Genomic DNA, 21,042 nt, shown 5'->3' on the forward strand with positions numbered 1-21,042 from the left:
ATTAATTTCACTAAGTGAGAAATGGAAAACTCCAAAGGTTTCAAACACGTATCGCCGCACAGTATGAACTGCATGTTCCCTCGTTCACCCTGGAAAATCCACACAGACAGGCTTTTCCATAAAGCAGACGGCACATGTGTGGTTCAGGAATTTGTGGGTTGTTCGGATTTCTGTAGCAAGAAACCCTTCACAGGATGGAAGCAGTGACTAGAATAGATGACATCCTGTGAGAGTGTTCCGCCTCTGCATCTTTACACACCTCCATAGAGATTCACACTTTCCATTCTGCTCAACTCCACGTCTGTGACATGCAAGACGCTCTGCCAGGTTTTGTGATGTCTGAGGTGCTAACTCTAAACTTTCTGGTAGAACCTTTACATTACTCACCCAGTACTTTCACAACCTTATATTGCTCAGCAAACAGGTAGGCTTAGCCAGTGATTAAATATAAAACTAGGTCAAGGTCAAAACAGGCCAGTTACAGTTTATGCTTTACACCATTAATATCATCCTCAATAGTTAACTTACTGATTACTATATTTCAAACCATGCTGCATACGCTTTAGTTGTGTGATGTATGAATGTTTCGTCTGCAATCGTATATGTCAAAGTTTTATTATCATTGCGAGGAAGTGCCTATATATTAAATCAATCTGCATTTAAACAGTATCGCCACATGACAAAGAACAAAAATGAAACATGGGGTTACTCTGATGGATTACACAACTCAAGAGTTTGATAAGTGATTCATAAACTACATGGAAAAGAATGGGAATCAATGGCTGCCTGGAAACAGCTTGCTTGGAATAATTGTCAGCATTAAAATACTGTGGATGTGATTTGTAATCAAGGACTTAATTGAGATGTGAAGATGATATCTCTTGTACCACTGAAAACAACATTCAGTTTGATGCATAGATTCCTTTACACACCACAAAATTACTTTTGGTATTGAGTCTAGTTTCAGCCTCTGGAGCGGTAACCTACATCTTGAGTGGTCTTGTTTTTTGTGGCTTAGCTTCATGAGAAATATATTCTTTGCTATGTGGTTTTTCGTGTCCTAGAAATTGAAAACCAGCGGTACAGACTGAGCTACAGTGAAAATGTGTATGGTTTTGCGCTTTATGCGGTAAATGTTTAACTTCTGTGTAGCCCATGCAGCATCATTTTGGGGTTTGTCAGAGGAACATTGGTAGTCATTTTTGTGTTAATTCCGGTGATGATTCTGTGTATTTTAACCTGTGCAAGGCACCTGATCACCAGTATTTCTGATTCATCCAACCGTGCTAATTTCTTTCCAGCACTAAAATGTTCTTAGTTACCAGAAAATATCTGCACATCTTTACTTTTCACCATTAAAAATACGTGGTGCTTTAGTCTGGATGTTAATGTTCAATGTATGTATCTTCTTAACATTACGTTTAACTAACTCCTGAATGCAAGACAAAGAAAAGAGAAGAAATCTTTTAGATTAAATATCAAAGTTTCATTATACAACCATAGAAGTTCATTTACATAAATAAATACAGAACAACCATTCACAAATGCCACAAAAATAGCACAAAATCAAACAATTGTATCTGAGTTAATAAATTATGTTTTAGGAATGTGGTCTTTGTCTCCACGATAAAAAAAGATCAGAATCCATTAGTTTGATTGTTGATCCAGTCTATTTAACAGCGTTCTCAGCAGATTAAATTCCAAGTACATCCACTTAATGAGTTCCCACTGTTCAGATTATGTCCGTGCACGTGCTCACATAAGGAGTCCTACAGTTTGTACATCCCAAAGGTTGTGGCTCCGTCCTCGTAGTTCACCAGTGAAAGGTTTTGTACCCAGACACTGAGCTGGTTTCCTTTCTCCAGTGTGATCACCTCTCCCTGCGTGGCCGTGCACAGGCGAGGGATGAATTCAGCAATGCTGCCGCTGTCCAGGTTGCAGTAGGCCTGCATCACAGCCTTATCTTCTCCTTCATTCTTCTTCCTCAGCTGCACCTTGCTGACCAGTGGGAGCTGTGGATCTCCCTTGGAGAAGGTCACCCTGGAGTAGACGTAGTAATCACCAGGCTGCTGGATAGTCAACCAACTGCTATGGTAGTAGCCAATGCTCCTACGAAATGAGTGGTTGATGTTCCAGTTGAGATAACCCGCTGGAGAGAAAGAGGTTTAAGTAACATTATTGAGTAAATCTTTTTATTTTAACTTTTTTTATTATTTTAAGATTTTTGATGACTTTTTATTGCGTTTTAAAAAATCAAAAAAATTGTAATTTTCATAATTTCTTACATTTAGATTTCTGATCTGGAGTGTGTGGTCGCTGCTCAACTACCATGCGTGCCATGGCTTTGTAGGAAGTTTCCTGTTTTTCTGATGAGAGATAAGCCACTGGAGAAGAGAACAAACATCTGGTCAGAGACATTGAGATTGCATTTTTTTTGTATGCGACTTAATGTACAAAATTACTTTCAGGAAGTAATAATGAAATCAACATACGTTTTTCTTCTCCCTCCTTTCCTGAGGGAAGCTGAAATGAAAGCTGAGAAAAAAAAAAGAAAAAGAATGTCAGGAACAGCTAAACAATATGGTCAATGTGCATTTTGTAATGATACTTATGATATATGTATAATACTCATAGTTTAATATCAAACTGTGAATTGCACACCTCACTTGTTTGTTCAAGAGCATTTCCTGTGATTCAAACATAGTTTCATTGGCCTGCCTGTTATATTTCTACTTTACAAACCCAAGTGTGGTGTGGTATTGCTTCATGTTTTAGAATGAAACTGAATTAATTTTGCACAAATACATTTAAAGATCTGTTTAAGAGTTTTCTTCTTTTAGCTAAAATTTGAATTTAAACAGTAGATAATAATACGAATAATATATATGTTTTTTCTTTAAGCCATTACCTTTATATAATAGGCAAAGTAAAACATTCAAACTTGTAATGCCTTGGAAGATTACTGTATCATTACCATAATATTACATGCAGCAGTGCCATCAACTATACATCTAAACTGTACTTAGTTAAAAGAAAGAAATATATTTATAATTTTTTTTTACCATTTTGTAATTGTGGTACAGATAGATGAATCCTCCGATGGACAGAAATAAATGCAGCAGCACTACACCAACCAAAAAACGGATGAGAGACTTGCTGTGGCCTCGTAATGGTAGTGGTGCCGGGATGAGGATCGGGTGAGACCCGCTGAGGCGCGGAGGCACCGGCGGTGGAGCCAGGCTGGTCTGGTAGGTGTTGATCATGGTGGAGAGAAGTGGTGAAACCTAGAGAGGCCTGGGGTCTGTGACATCCCATGCACTTCTGAGCTACCGCTCTCTTGGGCAACTGAGTTTTTCTCTTGTTACTTCCTGGAAGCTCTGAGATGCAGATCTGTGACCTCTGAGGGGTTCATGTACGTATGTGTGTGTGTGCATGTTGTTGACATACCTCTTTGCATTTTTTTTCTGCCTTTCTGTCAGATATGTGGCTCTAAATGCCACACAATCCCATGTGGCCTTGTATTACTCAGTATGTCTATGTCAATGTGGCCAAACTTTTTATTTTTGGCTGATGAAAATCAAATTCCCAATGACTTCTGGTGACTAGTAGTTCTCTTGAATACCTATGTTGAATACACTTATTGTAAGTCGCTTTGGATAAAAGCGTCTGCTAAATGACTGTAATGTAATGTAATGTAATGTAATGTAAAGTAGGCAACATTACACAGAGTATACCCAAAGGTCTATGCTTTGAGTGTTAAATGGTTATTCACACGGTGTTGAAGCTGTAGGTATTTTCTGTGACGGCAGTAGCAGCAAATAGATATTTGTAATACCAGAAGCAGGAAATAAGATACAACACAACCTTAATAAAGCATCAATGGAACAGCTCAGTGACCACCAAAGAAAAGCTGGCTGTATGACCATGTGCTGCGCAAAATGTTCAAAATGTTTGTTTGATTATTGCAGTTGTTTACTTCAAGTGATTCAAGTGTCTGTGAAATTTGCTGTGGTGGAACATCGGTCTGAAATGAGACCCACTGATGTTTTTCATTGTACCCACAGAGTCTGGTCAGGTTAATGTGAAACGTTTTTAATGTGGTGTATTAACACAGTATGCAGGGTGCATACTGCAGGGTGCATAATGCAACTTAGCAGATGCAACTTCGATGGTTTTGCCCGTATGAAGTTACAGAATGAGTTGTTGTTACTCATCAAGTCAATGCAGCTTTAAACCCAAGACAATAAAAAAATATATTTACCCGATATCATTTTTAATTACTGTTGGGTTATTTCCCCAAATTAAAATATTGTATGGTTTTGAACCGTTTTTATCCACTTTGACTCTTTTTAAACTAACATGTCATTACTTGTTACTGATTGTTAACATCATGTGTGTTATTGCAGTTTTTAATGTTGAGCGCATCGTTTTTACAAATAACAAGTTTTGTAACAGTTTTAGGGTAAAACTTGAGCTTTTCACTGTACTTAAAAAAATACCACTAAGATTTTGACAAAACAGCCCTTTGATACTGGATAAAATCAATCCATAATGCATCCATGCTACGGTGACTCAAAGCAGATACAATTGTTAGTGTGGTCTTTAACTGCATTATTTTATGCTTTAAACCTCCTAAGTATTAATGATATACTTTACACTATGTATGCTTACTGTGTTCACTCTACAGTTATTGGATAGAGCGTACAATAGAATACATTCATGCATTTTCATAAATGCTTCATTTTTCTGAATAGTTACATTCTTACTTGAAAAATAAACCTAAATCACTGCTCAAAACGACTCACACACATGCAGTGCAGCAAAGCAACATATATTCTTATCATTATCTTCTTATTTATGCAGCACATGTATAGTTATGGTGATGCAACCATGATGCTCATGTAAATGGCATGTTTCATGTAGATTTTTCTTGGCAACAGCTTCCCCTGGTGGTTAAAATATATTCTCAACTGTAAATACAGACCGAGTATTTTATGTTCATATATAAATTCACTGGATATACCAAATGTCCATATCAAATACCAGGATTCCCTTAATCAGTTTAATGTTTCAACTTTTGCCTGTGGTGTCACACAATATGTGATCATTTTATGAATGGAATAAAGTTTAGGTCTTGTAGTTGTTGTATCAGCAGTTGTTATATTTACTACTGAATTCAATACTCCTGTTTACTGTGGTTGCTGTTTATTGTGGAGACAAAAAATACTGCAAACTCTAAACAGATGGTTTTGATTGAAAGACATTCAATCATTCTGAAATGCATCTGGATGTCTCTGGGAACTGGGTACTGCTTTAACTTGGTCAAACTCACAGCAAACGCATACATGTATTTTTAGAGCATTTATTCAAAACACATACATTGGCACTTGCATATATGGATGGTCATCACATGACCTAATTAAATATGCGTTTAAGCAGAAGCTGAACTATATGCCACTGAGTTTACATTCAAATGTTACAGAGTTCAGACTGACATACATCTTCACATGTAAAATCAATATCAGGGTGTCTAGAAATGTGTGTCCTTTGGTTGCAACATGAATTTAATGTTCACAGTCTGTCAGATGAAAAATACTTTTTAAGGGGCGTAGTGGACAACGAGAGTGTGGCGGTCATTGTTCCGGCTGCAGAGGGCAGTGCTTTTGGAGTCGCCGAGGATCTGACGCTGTGAAGAGCCGAGGGAGGCTTGTCTGTGGACGAAGGAGAATCCAGAGAAGTGTGTCCTCGGAGTCGGGTGCTCCTCTCCTTGAACAGACTGGGATTCAGAGCTGCACTTCATGAAAGCCACAAAGCATCTGTAAAACTGTGTAATGGTACAAAAGACTATGGTCATATCCAGTAAGCTTCAATTTGGTAATTTTCAGGAAAAATATATCAAGTTAAAACTGGAATTCATTTGCTTAAAAAAAAAATGTTGACAAAAAACACATTAAGCCGTTTTTAAAAAAGCGCTGAAAAACCGATCGTAATGACATCCACCAACTTCCAAATGTCAGCTGACCAACAGATCACCTAATCAAAGCGTACAGTGTTAACTTTAGACAAATCAGCAAGAACATCTGGCCTAGAGAGAGCATTTGTGGCTAAACAGACAGAAGGATGCCATCTAGTGTGCTGTATGTAGCGCCTGAGAAGTGGCACCGAGGAGACACTAAGAGTGATAATAATAACCCAGATTGAGCTGCATCTTCAATGTCACAGAGATAGTTGCCGTTGAATTCTCCTCTGTGGAAGAATCAACTCTATTTTCCTCCCCGTTTTATAGTTAGATAAGGCCCTACTTCAATCTGGTAAAAAATGCCATGGAGACAGTAAATTCTGGGTCGTCACTTTGCCCTCACCTGGTTGTTGAAGAACATGTAGATGACGGGGTTGATGACAGTGCTGAACTTGGCCAGGACAGAGGGAACCACACTGGCCATGGGAGTGACCAATCCAGACCTACCAAAGGTGGCCGTCAGCGCCATGATGCCGTAGGGCATCCAGCACAGCATGTAGCAGGACACCATGGACAACACCATCGTCAGTATGTGCTGCTCTCTGCGCTGAGCGGCCATCAGATTGATTTTACCCACCTGGAAAGCAGAGGAGAGGAAAAGGGGCAAAGATTAAACCAGCCTTGATGATAATGTTTCCCAAAGTTGAGTTTAATACTGTTATTAAAATAAAGGTTTGGATCATGTTGTGTCATTTGCATCACAGACTCGGGTCTGAGGTAGGAGGCCAATAGGAGAGGTAGATAGGATATGTTTTTCATGCCTCTCCCACATTAATTTCTGTGTTTTTATTTTCATCAATATTGTCTTAATGTGACACCATCCAGTGGAAGGATTAAAAAAAGACACACAGCAGGATCCTCGTGGATCAAAACCCAGGGACACTGACAAGAATGAACGAGTTGATAGCAACAGACCGACTGCACCCATCTTCACTGAGATTGTTTTATTTTTCTACAAATAAAAACTTAACCTGTCAGAACAAATATGACAGAACCTATAATAAAAAGCAATATACATTCAACTTCATTTTACACATGGCTTGCTCCATTTGCTGATCAGAGCTGTGAGATGTGGTTGAAAGCTCTGAAAAAGCTGTTAAGTTACCCTTGAGTTGGAAATATTATGTAGCTCAACACATAGTAGATTTGAAAAGGGATACTTCATGCAATTAAGTGTTGCTCTTCTGTAAAGAGACAGATTTGAAAAAGAATGGTCAAAATCGTATGGTTCAAGCTCCCAAAACATTAGATCCTACATTCCCCATAATGCAATTCCATGGATTATTTCAATAGACCTCCCCTGTATGGCCTTATGTATAAAAACAGCCCAGATGATGTCAACAGCGTTCACAGTTAGGAAAACTCCCTCCAGAGCCACAGAAGACTAATCGTGACAAGTTAACTGAACATAATGTAAGAAATAAGTTGATTAACATTTAATATCTATGAGGGCTCCATCTCAGACAGAAAAAAACTTTTAATTCTGTGCTTTTTATCAGTTGTTCCCAGACTTATTTTATAGAAAAATTAATTGTTTGCACTTGATAAACTTGCAGTGTAACTTGATAATGATTGCTGGATCTAGTAAATCAGAAGAACAGATCTAACTTGTATGACTCAGTAATGGTCATGTTACAGAAGGCTAACCATAGGAAGATTCGTTAAAAAAAAAAAAAAAAAAAAAAAAAAAAAAAAAAAAAAATACTGCATGATTAAAGTTTTTTACAACAGCAGGGAGGCCACTACACATTTCCCCTGCTTGTTTCATCTGATGTACTGAAGCGCTATAGCTGAAGGCTAAAATTAGCTCATGTATCACATCCAAGATGTTACAGCAGCATACCATCCCTGGTGACTGTCACCTCCGCATTGATTTCATACCCCTGTGCTCACAGTCCTGTTTAATTAGCACTGTGATGCTCATCATGGTGCTTCATGAATAAATTAGTTTGTCGGGCTGGTGAAGGAAATTACAGTCAAATTACTGCACACACTCTATTACACTTCACCCTGTGTGGTATTTGGTCACAACCTTTGTTGCTCCCTCTACTCCGTGTCCTGTCATGTAATATATATTCTGACAACGTTCAATTAGTAGTAATTTCTGCATGGCTTAACTTTTGTTTGGAATATTACCCACATATTAAATCTGAGTAGCATCACTAAATACATAGTTTGTTTATGTCTCATCTCATCCCAAAGACTAAAACATGTCCGATAAACTCAAGGATTGCTGCAGAATTGAGCTCCAAATAAATCTATTTGGAAATCAATGTTTTGTTCTTTTGTTTTGGAATAAATTGGTATGTATTTGTTAGGAAATGCATCTATTGTCAATTCAACAAGTCAGAATTATGGAACAGTAAATCTCAAAAGTGTGTGCGCTTTATAAACAGCATCATGAATTTATTCTAAATGTGATGCTGTCATGCGGAGAAAAAAAGATCCAAGCTTGAGCCACACTGTTGATATAAATGTCATCTCTCCTTCTGATGTGTCACTTTAAGCCACCTTTGAGAAACCAGCAGAGGCTCCATGAGAACTGATTGCTCAGTTTCTAAGAGAAGCCTAAGGCGGGGCTCCAGTCACAGGGAGACTGAGCCCCCATTCATTGAACCAGTAATCAAGTCGGCAAAGCTTTCTGACTCACTCGGGTGCTTAGAGTTTCCACTCCAAAAAGATGGAGTAGCTTATATTATAGCAGGTCTCCAATAGTAACGGGTTGCTTCCACAGTCTAAAAATATCTTCTGGGTGATTCTTTGATAGGAGTAATACTCGCAAAGTGCAAGCAGGGGTCCAACATCGTTTGGGTGCCCCTAATTGTCAATTATTTGTGCGAGTGGCAGGTTTATGTAAGCCCCCCCAGGGTGGTGATGAGTCACCACAAACTGGGGGCGAGGGGGTTGTTGCCCTGAAGAACACAGCCAGCCCAGAACAAACCTGATGCACTCTACTGAAAACGTTGCCCTCATTCCTTCTCCTGCAGGATAAATTGACTGTATGATAAACACAGAGCTGTGGCTTCTAAAATTATCTGTCTTGATGTTCCTTGAAATTACTTTGAAAACATGTGACCAAGTGTGAGTGTGAGTCTTACACCTTTGACTTCTGAGCCACAATCTTATGTCCTAGGAACACTTTGATAGCCCTAAAGCCACATCTGAGCCCACTTTAGCAGAGCTGAAGAGCTATTGTAGCTCCGTAGCAGATGGACATGGAGAGAGGCGGCGTTTTGAGAACATTCCTGGGAAAAAGACAACTCTATGCGTGCAATCTGTGATTTATACTGAACCTTTGCAAATGTTTCAATTGTTTACAGCAATTGTAAGTAATGACACAATGTGTCTTGGGCCCAAAAGATGCACCACTTAGGAATGACAGGTGTCTAAATCTATATACAGGTCACTTTAACTCTGAGCTGTCATCTGCTATTCTGTGACTTTCTCCTGTGTGCTGTTTTATTGAAAGATTGGTTTCCATTCCGACTTACACGTGAGAGATAATGATTGTATAAAGTGTACCCACACCGCTGTACCCACATAGGCAATGCCCTGTGACTTAAAATGTTCATTATATGTGTTTTGTGTAATATATGTTTTCATAACCCTGCTTTTATTTGTATTTCTGTCCCCATAAAACACAGTGAAAAGAACAATTCTTTAAAACATGACCTTCAAAAAACTTTTTTAGTGTTATTTTTCTTGTTTTGTCAGTGAATTTGTGAATTAAAATAGTTAACCTTGTTAAGAGTGCAACAGGTTAGTATAACTTCACTCACCCTCCTGATGGCCACCAGGATTCGGCCATAAGAGTAGACCATAAGCAGAAAAGGCAGCAGCAGGCAGAAGATGAAGAGACACAGCACATACGAGACGCTGGTGGGTGACCGGAGGTGCCACTGGACGGAGCACGTGGTACCGGGGCCCTCCGGTCCATAGCTGCTCCAACCCAGGAGGGGCGGCAAGGTCCAGAGGAGAGAGTAGAGCCAGGAGCCTCCAACACAGAGCCAGGCCTTCCTGAAGTCCGAGATGTCGATCTGCGAGGAACGCAGCACAGCGGTGTAGCGCTCATAGGAGAGGACTGACAAGGACACCAGGGACACAATCCCTTAAAGATCAAGAGAAGGAGAGGGTGAGAGTTCAATTCTTAAAGTGATATATCCTTACAAGGACCCCTCTCATTTAACTCCAAGCAACTCTAAACTCATTGCTCTGGATGGAGAACAGCTATGATGTTCTTGGGCTGTTGGTTTAATTGAAATAAAATAGAAACTAATTATGTGAAAAAATGTGTCAAAAAACAATATGTAAAAGAAGACTTTGTGATGTGATTCCTGATGTAAACGTGTGTTTTTTGTTATATGTAGAGTAGATGGGAAAGTGATTAACTTAAATCTATGCCAGGATCATCACACAAGATCTTCATGGCAATATCTACAGTGTATGTGAGACATCATGCAAACAGATAATGCTGACTAATAGATATTCCTTTATTGATCCCCATGGGGGAAATTCGGGTGTTGCAGCAGCTCAAGTACAGAGAAACAGATTAAGATAATAAATAAAACATATTATACAATAAAATAAAAATAAAAATGTACAGTATATTTACATGTGTGTAATGTGTGCAGTGTGCAATATTCCACATGAGTCCAGTGCAGGAGAAAGTGGGGGGAGTAGACATTTACAGTGTTATAAGACCAGATAATTGGACCTTAGTGAAGACCAGCCTGTCATTCAGTCCACCACTTTGGTCCAGACTGAAACATCTCATCAACCATTTGATGGATTGCCATGACATTTTGTAACAGACATTTATGGTTCCCACACACTGAATTCTGATGGTGCTGGTGACTTTTCCTGTTGCGCCATCATGAGGTTTAAAAATCTTGTTTTGAGATAAAAGTCTCAACAACTACGAATGCAAAGCGGTTGCAACAGCCTTTTACTTTCTTAACCCCTCATAAAACGTCCTACATTAAACACAAGTTGGTGGAAAATGAAAAGTTGTACAGGTTATCTTTACTCATCGCACTTACCAAAGAGGGAATTGGCGAACCCGTACCACTTGCAGCCGTGCTCTCCAATGAGCCATCTTCCGTGCAGACTCGCAGCGAAACTGAACGGTGTGCCGAAAACGCACACGAGGATGTCGCTCAGGCTGATGTTCAACAGGATGACGTTGATGGGCGTCCAGAGGGAGCGAAACTTTGCGAAGATGAGGAGAGCGAGGAAGTTGCTGAGGATCCCCGCCACCAAAATGAAGCCGAGGCACACCGCCACCACCGTGTGGCCGGTCCGGCTCAGCCCTCCGGGGCCGTGGGACGCAGGGGAGTCCCGCAGAGTGGCCACCGTGGAGAGGCTCGACCCGGAGAGAGGAGAGCTGTCTGCGGTGCTGAAATTGCAACCGCGCATGTGGACGACCATAGCTGAAGAGAAGCACAAAGTCCTGCACAGCCCCACTGCAGAAGCTCCACACAGTGTGAGGGGTCGATATGTCACTGCTATTAGAGTGTGAGGAGAGGTGAGTGTTTATACCTCTTTATACCTGCACCCCTATAATGTATGGAAATACCCCCACCCACCCCCACCCAGCCCTGCTGTCTGCCAGGCTCAAACACTCACTGTTAGTCTCTCAAGTTATTATAACGACTCCTTCTGAACACAATGGCCTGTGTAAATAAAATGTATTGCTTTCCAGCAGCAAATGCAACTCCTTTCAAGGCTTGTGCTGTGCTCTTTTTCAGATTTGCATAGTTACACCGACCTCCTTTGGCTTTTAGGATTTTCCTTTGAAGATACAGGCCATATTAAGTGATTGTCCAAAAGGAAGTTATCATTTTCCAGTCTGGAGAGAATTAGTCAGGGCGTTCTGCTCCAGAAACACAAACTTTGTTTGCATGGTTTTGCTAAGCTGTGCGTTTTTTATTCATTGCTGCTTTCTGTGCCAGACTGTTCCTGCTCTGCAGCTTGTTCAAAAGCGCACAAAGTAAGTCACCAACAAAGACATTTTTGACACCTGTTCAGCATTTTCTTTTATTCACAGCATCTTTTAAAAATAAACCAACTTCCACAATAGCTTGAAAGGACCATCAATGTGTTTTATCCTATTTAGATTGCAAATTGTCCTTACAGGCAGTGACTTGTACCTAATCATACCTGCACTGTGTGAACTTATAGAGGCGTGAAACTCACTCGAGATGAGGTGATCCGTGTTGAAAATCTAAGTCTGAGTTGCCAAAGTTCAATCATTGTTGCATGTTAATGAAGCGAAGACATCTGCACTTCCAGCCATTGCAGTGAAATGCTAATAACCTTAATTGATAAGAGCAAAAAAATCAGCCACAGCAATTTAAAACTTCACTCAAGCAAGTTTCAAATTAGTTCAAACTAATTAAAAAATACAGATTTATTACATCAAATGAAAACAAATGGATGCCTGAAAAATATATAAAACACTTTGGTATGCCCTTGGAAGCAGTTAGATATAAAGTATATGAAGGCTGTGTTAAATGGTCTTAAATATGCAAAAACACTATGGTCCTTTAATGCCAAAGTCATTTTTGAGGGCATATTCTTCTCTGTTGCCCCTGCTTTATAATTTTTCATTAAAATTAAAAAGACATTAGATCCAGCTGAAAGGAAACAAGCACTGATAACACATTAAATACAATTATTAGTACCCTTATCTGACACAGCACACACCCCACTTTCTGTATTCCTTTGCACACATGAATTAAAAAATGTTTTTGGTACATGCAGAGCAAATCAGTAGAGAGATACGGGCTGATACCGAATGAAAGGTTACATAGTGAATGGATAAATTAATAATAAAAAGGAATGTGAGTTATTATTTCAGACATATTAAATAGAATACCTAAAAAGACAGCGCTATTGTTCAGCTACTGAGATTATATCACTGGGTTGCTGTGCTGAGCATAAATTGTCTGAGTTGGCTCTGAAATGCTTCAGAACGATGTTGGCGTAATGGGATTCTGCAGGAAAACCAGTCCTGTTCCCAGGACAGTTAATTGGAATCTCTTAATGATCCCATTTTGTTAAATACCATCTTTAATACGTTTCCATTGCTGTCAAATTACACATTATCATATGAATAGTTAATTTGCTAAAACTCCAGGGTAAATTGTAATATCATGTACATGCAGCTTATTGTTCCACATTAATTTCTTATTAGATATTTTCTGAATAATAGAGGCATGAAAAGGCTATAAAACATAAAGTGAATCGTTTTAGAATTGCAAGTAATCAAACCCTATCTCTAGCTTTTTAGTAAAGCTACCACACAAACTTCAATGTAACACCACAACATTGTGTTTGTACTCTAATCTTATATCCTACCCCAAATCATGTGTTCAAACAATGAAAATTAGAATTGATCTTAGAGCTGGATGTAAAGTTAAAGGATCACTATTTAAATTCATCCTCAAGTGGACATGGGTGTGCGTACCTACTTCTGAAACAATCTTAGTTGTTAATTCATTCAATTCAAAACCACAAATTTCAACCTAATGGTAGCACTGGATGAAGGTTCCGGAATATCAAAAGTCAGTAGAAGTGGGTCAGTCTGACTAACAAGACGTGGACCTGATGCTATAATTCACTCTGCAGGAAGTGTTATTTGCAGGAGATGGTGCTTCTGGTCCTGAGGAGAGTGCTGTGATAGCACTCATTGTGTTCCCATGTTTAATGGGAACTTCAGGTCAGAGATCACTCGATCAGCCTTTCACCTGGAAAAACTGTAGTTGTTGATGAATCTCCTGTAGATGATGATGTGCTCAAGGGACTTGGAGTGGGCCAGATGGTGACTGGCTTTTTGGGTCTATCTGAATTTTAACTGCAGAGAAAAACCTTTGCAAACGGAACATATTCCTTTGAATGTTGCTGACCTGAGCCTGGATGTCGGTAAGGCTAAAAGTCATGAGCAGATACCTGAAGTCATCATTCGGCGTCTTAAAAACAATCTTTGTCGCATCATCTATGCTTAAGTGCACCAGCTGGTAGATATTTTAATGAGTGATGTTTTACATATCCAGCGTGGCAGAAGGTGTTCATATGTTATCTAAATAAAGACAGTGTAGGCATCCAATGCACATATGCTTTGCGCATATTTTTTCCAACAAATGTGTTATGTGAATGTTCCTCAGTGATGACAGTTGAGATGTTTCCCTGCTCTTGCATTGTTTCATTTAAAACACAGACGTTGGTTTATGGCTTGGCTTGATTATGATAAGTTTGGCCCCTGAACACAACATGAAAAGCCTGAACCTGAACCTGGCTTTTGGCCCACAACCCTTCGGGAACAGTGCCCGTAAGCCCATTTGGTAACACTCAATGGTTAATGAACTACCAGATGCGAGGAAACTAATATTAGCACAGCATCATCAATAATCCATCCTCATAATGTGGAGATGGCTACTCCTCCATCTGTATGTATGAAGGGTGTCTGCAGTAAAATATAGAAAACGTAATCATGTAACTCTGACTCATTAAGAAAGAACATTTCAGACAAAATCAACTTAACATGTGATGATAAATGTCAGTGTCACTTTAGTTAAAAATGGACATAAGGCAGCAGAAACTGTTCTAGTCTTAGTGTCCAAATGATCCGAGGGGAAAACAAAGCTTAGTATTTTATTGACTCCCTGTTCTCAATCTTTCAAAAAAATGCAACACATGATGCATCTAAAATTTTCTTTTCAAGAACATACAAGTGAAAAAAAACATGATAAATTGTGATCCATTCACCTTTCCTCCAGCACCTTCATTTGTAAATTGGAAATCCAATCATCCAACTACTTATATCAACTGATTTAATAAGCTTTTATCTTGGAAAATCTTTGAGGGATGGCAAGCTATTACTGTAACTGCAAGAGATGATATTGTTGTTGATTGTTATGTGATATTGTTTGATTGTGTGTCATATATGTGATTTTAATGTATCTTGAGTTCTTTAAAAAATAGACCAGTGCTCTACTAGACCAGTGCTCTAATCTAGACTTTAGATGATGAACTTCTTTAAATCTAAAACTTTCACTTGTCTGAGGTCAAGATAAACTACTTAACTATCTTGTTTACTTCCAAAGTTCACACCTTTCAAAAAGTGTCATCAGGGTGTAGAACTTTAATTAACCTCATCACAAAGCCTCAAGTGAAATTTGTGTTGGCAGAGCCAAACTCAAGGCGTGAACATGCTCCAATAATGAAAACAGCATCTGAAGTTTCGACTAAAACACCACCCAGTGTAGTCTCCACATTTATAATTAGGATACTTTTGCACCATCTCCGTCTTGAGTCACTTAATGAAATAGGTCATGTGGATGTGTGAAGAGGTAGTTGAACAAAGAGGTGAAAAGAGCTGAGGAAATTACTGATGGTGGTGATGATGATGAACATTGTGTGTTCTCAAAAAACATCTTGTAGGCTCTATTCAGTCACACTTATTGTTGGCAAAACTATCCTTTGGTTAATTCACTATTTGCTTCATAGACTTCATACAGCAGCAGATCTCCATTCAGCAACTCTGTAGGGAAAATGTCAATTAAAGTGCTCAATATTGAATACTTCTAAAGGACAAGTAGTCTAGATTTTTAAAGTCCATTATATTTCACAACGCCATTTTTACCAAAGATCATTTTATTTTATATTGCCATCCTTTATCATCAAGTCTCGGTCGGTCAATCAAGAGAAACAGTTTATGTTTTCCTTCATATAATTATTCGTTTCATAATATCTCATTTATACCTTGGGATCTCCACAATATCAATAACTACAGACAAATATACATTATAGCAGTGGTGGAAGCTGTATTAATACCAGTTACTTGGTAAAAATAGCAATACCACACTATAAATATACTTCATTACAAGTAAAAGTCCTGCTTTAGTAGGAGTTCAGATGTACTGGCAACAAAATTAACTTAAAGTATAAAAAGTAAAAGTAATCAGTATACAGAATGGTGCCTGTCAGAATTATATCAATATATGTTTGGATCATTATTTAAACATTAATATGTAAGTGGTAGCCTACATTAATGTTATAGTAGCTAATTGTAACTAGTGGGAATAATTATAGCTGTGAGATTAATGTGGTGAAGGAAAAAGTACAGTATTTCCCTCTAAAATGTAGACGTATGAAGTAAATGGAAGTTAAGAAGAGATGTACTTAAGTTCAGCAGGCCTACTTGAGTAAATTAATTTAGTTATACTTTCCACCACTGATCATATGTCTTTTATGTATTTGTATTAACAATATTTTGTACAAAACATAATCAAGTGTCAGTATTGTTCATTTTGTGTGTCTTATGCTAATGACTTTACATAGTATGGTTTTTCACACTTTTCTTTTACTTCAGAGCTATTTAACATTTTGAACATGTTAAAAATCTATCTGTGCTCAACACAGATATGTTTTATATTATTTTGTTTGTGTGCTTGGATATTTATTTAAGTTTGTATATGATTCCAGTTTTGTACAGTGCATGAAACAAGTTTAAGATCACAGAAAACACGTCATTAACATAACTATCCTTCATTTCTTTCACTGTTTGTTTGAATATATGAAATATTGTCATAGCAATTTAAATGTATAAAGGTGAACTGTAGATATTGACATCAATATTTTTAAACTCACAAATGTTCATACTTTAACTTACTGTAATACTGGTCTATTTACTGGTGTAGGCCCACTAAGAGAAGTGCCTGATAAAATCACAAGAAAAGAAGGCCCTTCATCCAACAGGAGCAACAACGTATACCGTGCTTTAAAATCTACAAGAGGAGTGACGGAGTTGAAGAACAGGTTTGTCAAAAAGTGTTCCCTTTCGGAAAGCTTGCTCCACTTTGTTACATGCCGATGTACTGAGGTCATTTCATTTAGATATGGAGGCGAAGGAATGGAAGCGCTGCAGTGTTTCACTTGTGTGTTTTGTCAGATAACGATCAGTGAGGCCTGTTTGACGAGGAAACATCTGACAGCTGAACAGAACGCCGGGTGGCTTTGCAGAGGCACAAGTATGTGGTGCGGTTGAAGCGGTTGAAACCGTCCCCTGGCTCCTCTCACTTCAATACCAGTACAAGTCCTTCTTGTCCAGACGCCGTCCTGACAGAGAAGAGACAAAATGTAAATGATTTCCTACCAGCTATAATTGATGTACATGAAAAAGTTTGTAATTAAACATGCTGAGCAAAAATAAGCTGTTATACATATATTTCATCCTTTTCACACAGAAGCATTTCTTAAAATAAGATGTAAAAATTCAGAAGTGTTTACCAACTATTGAGTAAGGAAAAGGTCATTAAAAAATACCTAACAAATAGTTCCTTAATAACTAAAAATAGCACTGAGTAATTATAGGTAGTCTATTGTCTAATGAGCTTAGTGAACCTGGCACATAATCACTTACTATTTATGTGTCAATAAATCAGCATCCTGTGAGAATCTACTGGCAACCATGGACGTCCCTTAGGTGTGTGTGAGACTACATAGAGGGGTGACTGTTCATTCTAAACAACAATGGTGGGTCCTGAAGAGGTTTACAAAGATGCTGCAATAGTGTCAGTTATATCAGAACATGACAGTATTTCATTATGGATAGAAGAGCAAATAATGACCCTAGAGGCTTGATGTAAAATATGTTTTTGCTCCTCTTCCAACTCGTTTTGTTAAGAGTTTGGTTGACAGGTTGTTCATCCAATCATCTGCCACGTACTTTTATTAAAGCCCCTTTTACACAGTTTCCATTGACGGTTTCTCTGATGGTTTTGTGTGACAAATCATCTGGCGGGTCAGGTTACCAGTTTGGTGCTCTTTGTTAACAATTTAATGTCTAAGGCAAGATGACCTGGACAGACACAACTACTGGTGTTTAAACAGCTCCTGTAGTGCTCCCCATGACTACTAAAGATGGTTATAAGTATGCACACCCACAAATATCAAGAAATTCATCATTGTTGAAAGGCAGTTTTAAAGATGTTAATTGTAGCAGAAGGCCTACCAGGTTCAAAGCCGGCAGTGGGGTCCACGGAGTCTCTAAATCCTTGAGGCACCGTCCAGCTGGGATGCATTTCTGGCTTGGAGTTGGAGGCCATGCTGGGTCCCATCTCACCCCGATCACTATGCAGTAGGTTGAGCAGGGATGTGGCGTACTGCTGTCCGGTAAGACTCAACCCATTATTGGGCAGGGGGTAGGAGATGGACGGCAACCCCGGGCCCTCTCCTGCCCTGGCAGTGAACGAGTGCCACGAGCCAAGACCGTCTTCTGCAGGGCTGAAGTTCAGGAGCCGCTCAGGAGGAGGAACCTGTGACTCTGAGTAACAGTCATCAGAACTCCCCTGACAGGGGTTGGATTCCTCTGTGGGGGAGAAAGAGAGAAGCCACTTAGTGAGGATGAATGTGTCCTGTTTGTATTCAGGCAGGTCATACACTGTTGATTTGGCGTGCTTACCCAGTTTAATATTTTTACGGATTTTCTTTGTCTTTGCTGCAGGCGCTTTGGCCTTGCAGACTTTGCTGAGGGCACGGCTGAAGTGAGCATCCACCATGCTGTTGATGTCCCCCTGGAAGTAAGTCAGAATGACACAGCGAGAATGTTCCTCCACCTTCACAGCCATGGGACTGTCATTTCTGTCCTCCATGGGTCAGCTGTGACTGAGACAATACAGGTTTCAACAACAGATTTTATATTTCCGCTGTATTTACAGTCACACAAAAGACAACTTAATCCATTCAAGGATTATGTACCACATCACATTTTCACTTGGTCTTTTTTTGCATATAATGATAAAATAGTTTTATTTATTGCATCCCTGATATCACTATAACACTTTCCTCTTTGATGCTAATTATTGGAAGCAATTCAAACTCAACTTGCCCTGGATGACTGACATATGACTGACATATCCTTGAAGCAGAGTGATTATAGTTTCCCATAAAATGTACAAACACTTTCCACAAACACATTTCAACATCTGGAAGAGTTTGTAATTTGCCAAAATATGGGCATTGTGGTTGGACATTTAAAAATTCCTGAGAGGAAATATATCGTTTGAGTTGATATGCACAATGAATGTGGCCCATTTTGGGGAAATAATTATGTCAAACACTGTAACTGAAAACTATATGAAATTTAAATAATCAGATTATAGAAAAAAACCCCAATTTAAATCGACAGCTCTTTGAGAATTATGAACCAAAGCATTGTGTTAGTTATATTTTAAGTAACTTGCTTCTCTTACCTGACCTGATGATCGACCAAAGATGAGCAGTGAGTGCGTCCTTGCATTGACTGCTTAATCAAAGCGGATAAGTGCACCTAAATGAGCAGCAGCCGAAATTGTTGGAGAAAAAAAGCATCACCTGGCTTGAGTTTAAACATCGGAGTTGATGTTGATTCGAAGAACCAACATCAACGTTCCTCCTGGACAATATATTTTGCTCACTAAGCCTCCAAAGTTAGATGATGTGTTGGACTGTGAGGGCGTGTGGTTCCTTAACGCAGACAGATATGAGCAGAATGTCATCCAGCGAGTTCCTCCAGAACCTGACCGACACCTTATTAAAACATTCCTCAGGAGTACTGTCGAAAAGTTGCACGCAGTTTAACAGCAGCTCTGAAGTGAATTGCCAGTCAGAGAGGCTAAATTTCATATTATATTTTAAAAAATCTGGATATTACGACATAAAGTTAAACCTCATTAACATATTACCAAGTCAAAAACAACAACATTTTATTAGTTTTAACTGATTAACTTCATGGGTTCTGTGGTTGACTTGTGCTTCTCTGCATTCCCAGTGCAGTCAATCAGTGTTGAACCCTGTTTGTTTCAATATGCTAATAATAAATGAAAACCTAATAATGAATAAAAATGTCCTGTGGAGCTATTTTTTCAAAAGTTGAAAGTAGAACGAGACAATCAGTGTGGTCTGTGATGCAAAGACTAGTTGTTTGCTTATTGTGTAAATTCTGTTTAAGCAAATGATGACATTGTTGCTGCAATATTTTATACAAGATTTCAATAGGATAAATTAATGATTCTATTTTAACACACTATGTTCCCATTCAGTCCACAGGACAATTGGTGCTTAAATTCTTACTTTAGTTTACAGTCAAGATTGTGCTCCCCTGATGGGTTGAAATCTTCAAAGAGAAAAAGCAAGTTCAAGATGTTCTCAAAACTATCATTGATATTAAGTATACCTTTAAAACAAGTCTTCAAAGGAAACATCATACGCAGTAAAACATTTAAAGGTCTAAAGAAGAAGCGGACTGGTCTTACAAATGTAAAAAAACCCAGTCATGAGTATAATTTCTTATGTATTAAAACAGTAATTGGTTACAGATACTGACTTTCCATTACATTCATGTTACATTTACATGGAAAACTATTATAACTGCTTCCTATGCAACATTTACTTGACTCATTACTTTACTATTAAAAGTTTTACAAACACTTAATATTTGTTTGTGTTGATTTGTGATTCAACGGTACAGTGAAGGTAGTAATGTAAACCTTGAACATGAACTGTAGATAAAATATGGGGTGCTTGCATAAAATGTGCACTTTTCAGAGCACTCTTTACTTGACTTTGAACTGACTGTTATAATTTCATTTTATTATAATTTTCATGGCTGGTTATGGTGCAGGAGTGTCTCTGGACTCATTGTATCCCACTGAACATATGTTTATTTGATCCTTTCCCTGCACTTATTTTCTGCTATCAATTCATTGACAACTGCTTTGTCAATGAAGGATGGATCTTGAGGGTTGGAGATGTACAGAAGGGCACATACAGAGGCCCGTTCACGCCCCCTGGTGGTGGTTTGGTGTTGATGCTCTGGAGGAGTCAGAGACCTTTCTGATGGTGGAAGTGTTGTCAGAAGCAAGTGAGTCAGAGTTAACAAGATGGTTCTTTTTGCCGCGACCCCCCACTGTCACAGAGCGGCTCCAGTCTGAAGACACAAGGGACGAGAAGGAGAAAGTGCATCATACATCTTGAAAATAACT

The 21,042-nt window shown here is 38.7% G+C and overlaps 2 protein-coding genes and 1 long non-coding RNA gene across 3 annotated transcripts; 1 reads left to right on the plus strand and 2 right to left on the minus strand.

Annotated features, from left to right (window-relative positions):
• Positions 1 to 612: 612 nt before the first annotated feature.
• Positions 613 to 3,389, minus strand: cd40lg (CD40 ligand). Its single transcript, XM_054597974.1, has 4 exons — positions 3,063 to 3,389; positions 2,493 to 2,535; positions 2,286 to 2,384; positions 613 to 2,149 (listed from the first exon to the last, which is right to left on the minus strand). Exons 1-4 carry the CDS (start codon positions 3,261 to 3,263, stop codon positions 1,770 to 1,772), a joined length of 723 nt encoding a protein of 240 aa, XP_054453949.1. The 5' UTR covers positions 3,264 to 3,389; the 3' UTR covers positions 613 to 1,769.
• Positions 3,390 to 5,471: 2,082 nt separating this feature from the next.
• On the minus strand, positions 5,472 to 11,495 carry tmtops3a (teleost multiple tissue opsin 3a). Its single transcript, XM_054597755.1, has 4 exons — positions 11,059 to 11,495; positions 9,799 to 10,127; positions 6,363 to 6,596; positions 5,472 to 5,824 (listed from the first exon to the last, which is right to left on the minus strand). Exons 1-4 carry the CDS (start codon positions 11,444 to 11,446, stop codon positions 5,600 to 5,602), a joined length of 1,176 nt encoding a protein of 391 aa, XP_054453730.1. The 5' UTR covers positions 11,447 to 11,495; the 3' UTR covers positions 5,472 to 5,599.
• Positions 11,459 to 17,054, plus strand: LOC129090206 (uncharacterized). The gene is made up of 3 exons (XR_008531186.1): positions 11,459 to 11,543; positions 16,720 to 16,837; positions 16,971 to 17,054. It is a non-coding gene; the product is annotated as an uncharacterized LOC129090206 (long non-coding RNA).
• Positions 17,055 to 21,042: the final 3,988 nt, after the last annotated feature.

The sequence above is a fragment of the Anoplopoma fimbria genome, chromosome 4 (genome assembly GCF_027596085.1).
Source record: "Anoplopoma fimbria isolate UVic2021 breed Golden Eagle Sablefish chromosome 4, Afim_UVic_2022, whole genome shotgun sequence".
In the NCBI taxonomy this organism is placed as follows: Eukaryota; Metazoa; Chordata; class Actinopteri; order Perciformes; family Anoplopomatidae; genus Anoplopoma; species Anoplopoma fimbria.

Bases quoted from the DNA above. Each gene is read 5' to 3' on its own strand.
- cd40lg (XM_054597974.1), bottom strand. From the start codon at position 3,263: ATGATCAACACCTACCAGACCAGCCTGGCTCCACCGCCGGTGCCTCCG. The intron at 2,385-2,492 runs GTATGTTGATTT...TCTCTTCTCCAG, and splicing joins AAAGGAGGGAGAAGAAAAAC to TGGCTTATCTCTCATCAGAA. The intron at 2,150-2,285 runs GTAAGAAATTAT...CTTTCTCTCCAG, and splicing joins TCCAGATCAGAAATCTAAAT to CGGGTTATCTCAACTGGAAC.
- tmtops3a (XM_054597755.1), bottom strand. From the start codon at position 11,446: ATGGTCGTCCACATGCGCGGTTGCAATTTCAGCACCGCAGACAGCTCT. The intron at 6,597-9,798 runs GTGAGTGAAGTT...TCTGCTTTCCAG, and splicing joins TCCTGGTGGCCATCAGGAGG to GTGGGTAAAATCAATCTGAT. The intron at 5,825-6,362 runs GTGAGGGCAAAG...ACCATTACACAG, and splicing joins ACATGTTCTTCAACAACCAG to TTTTACAGATGCTTTGTGGC.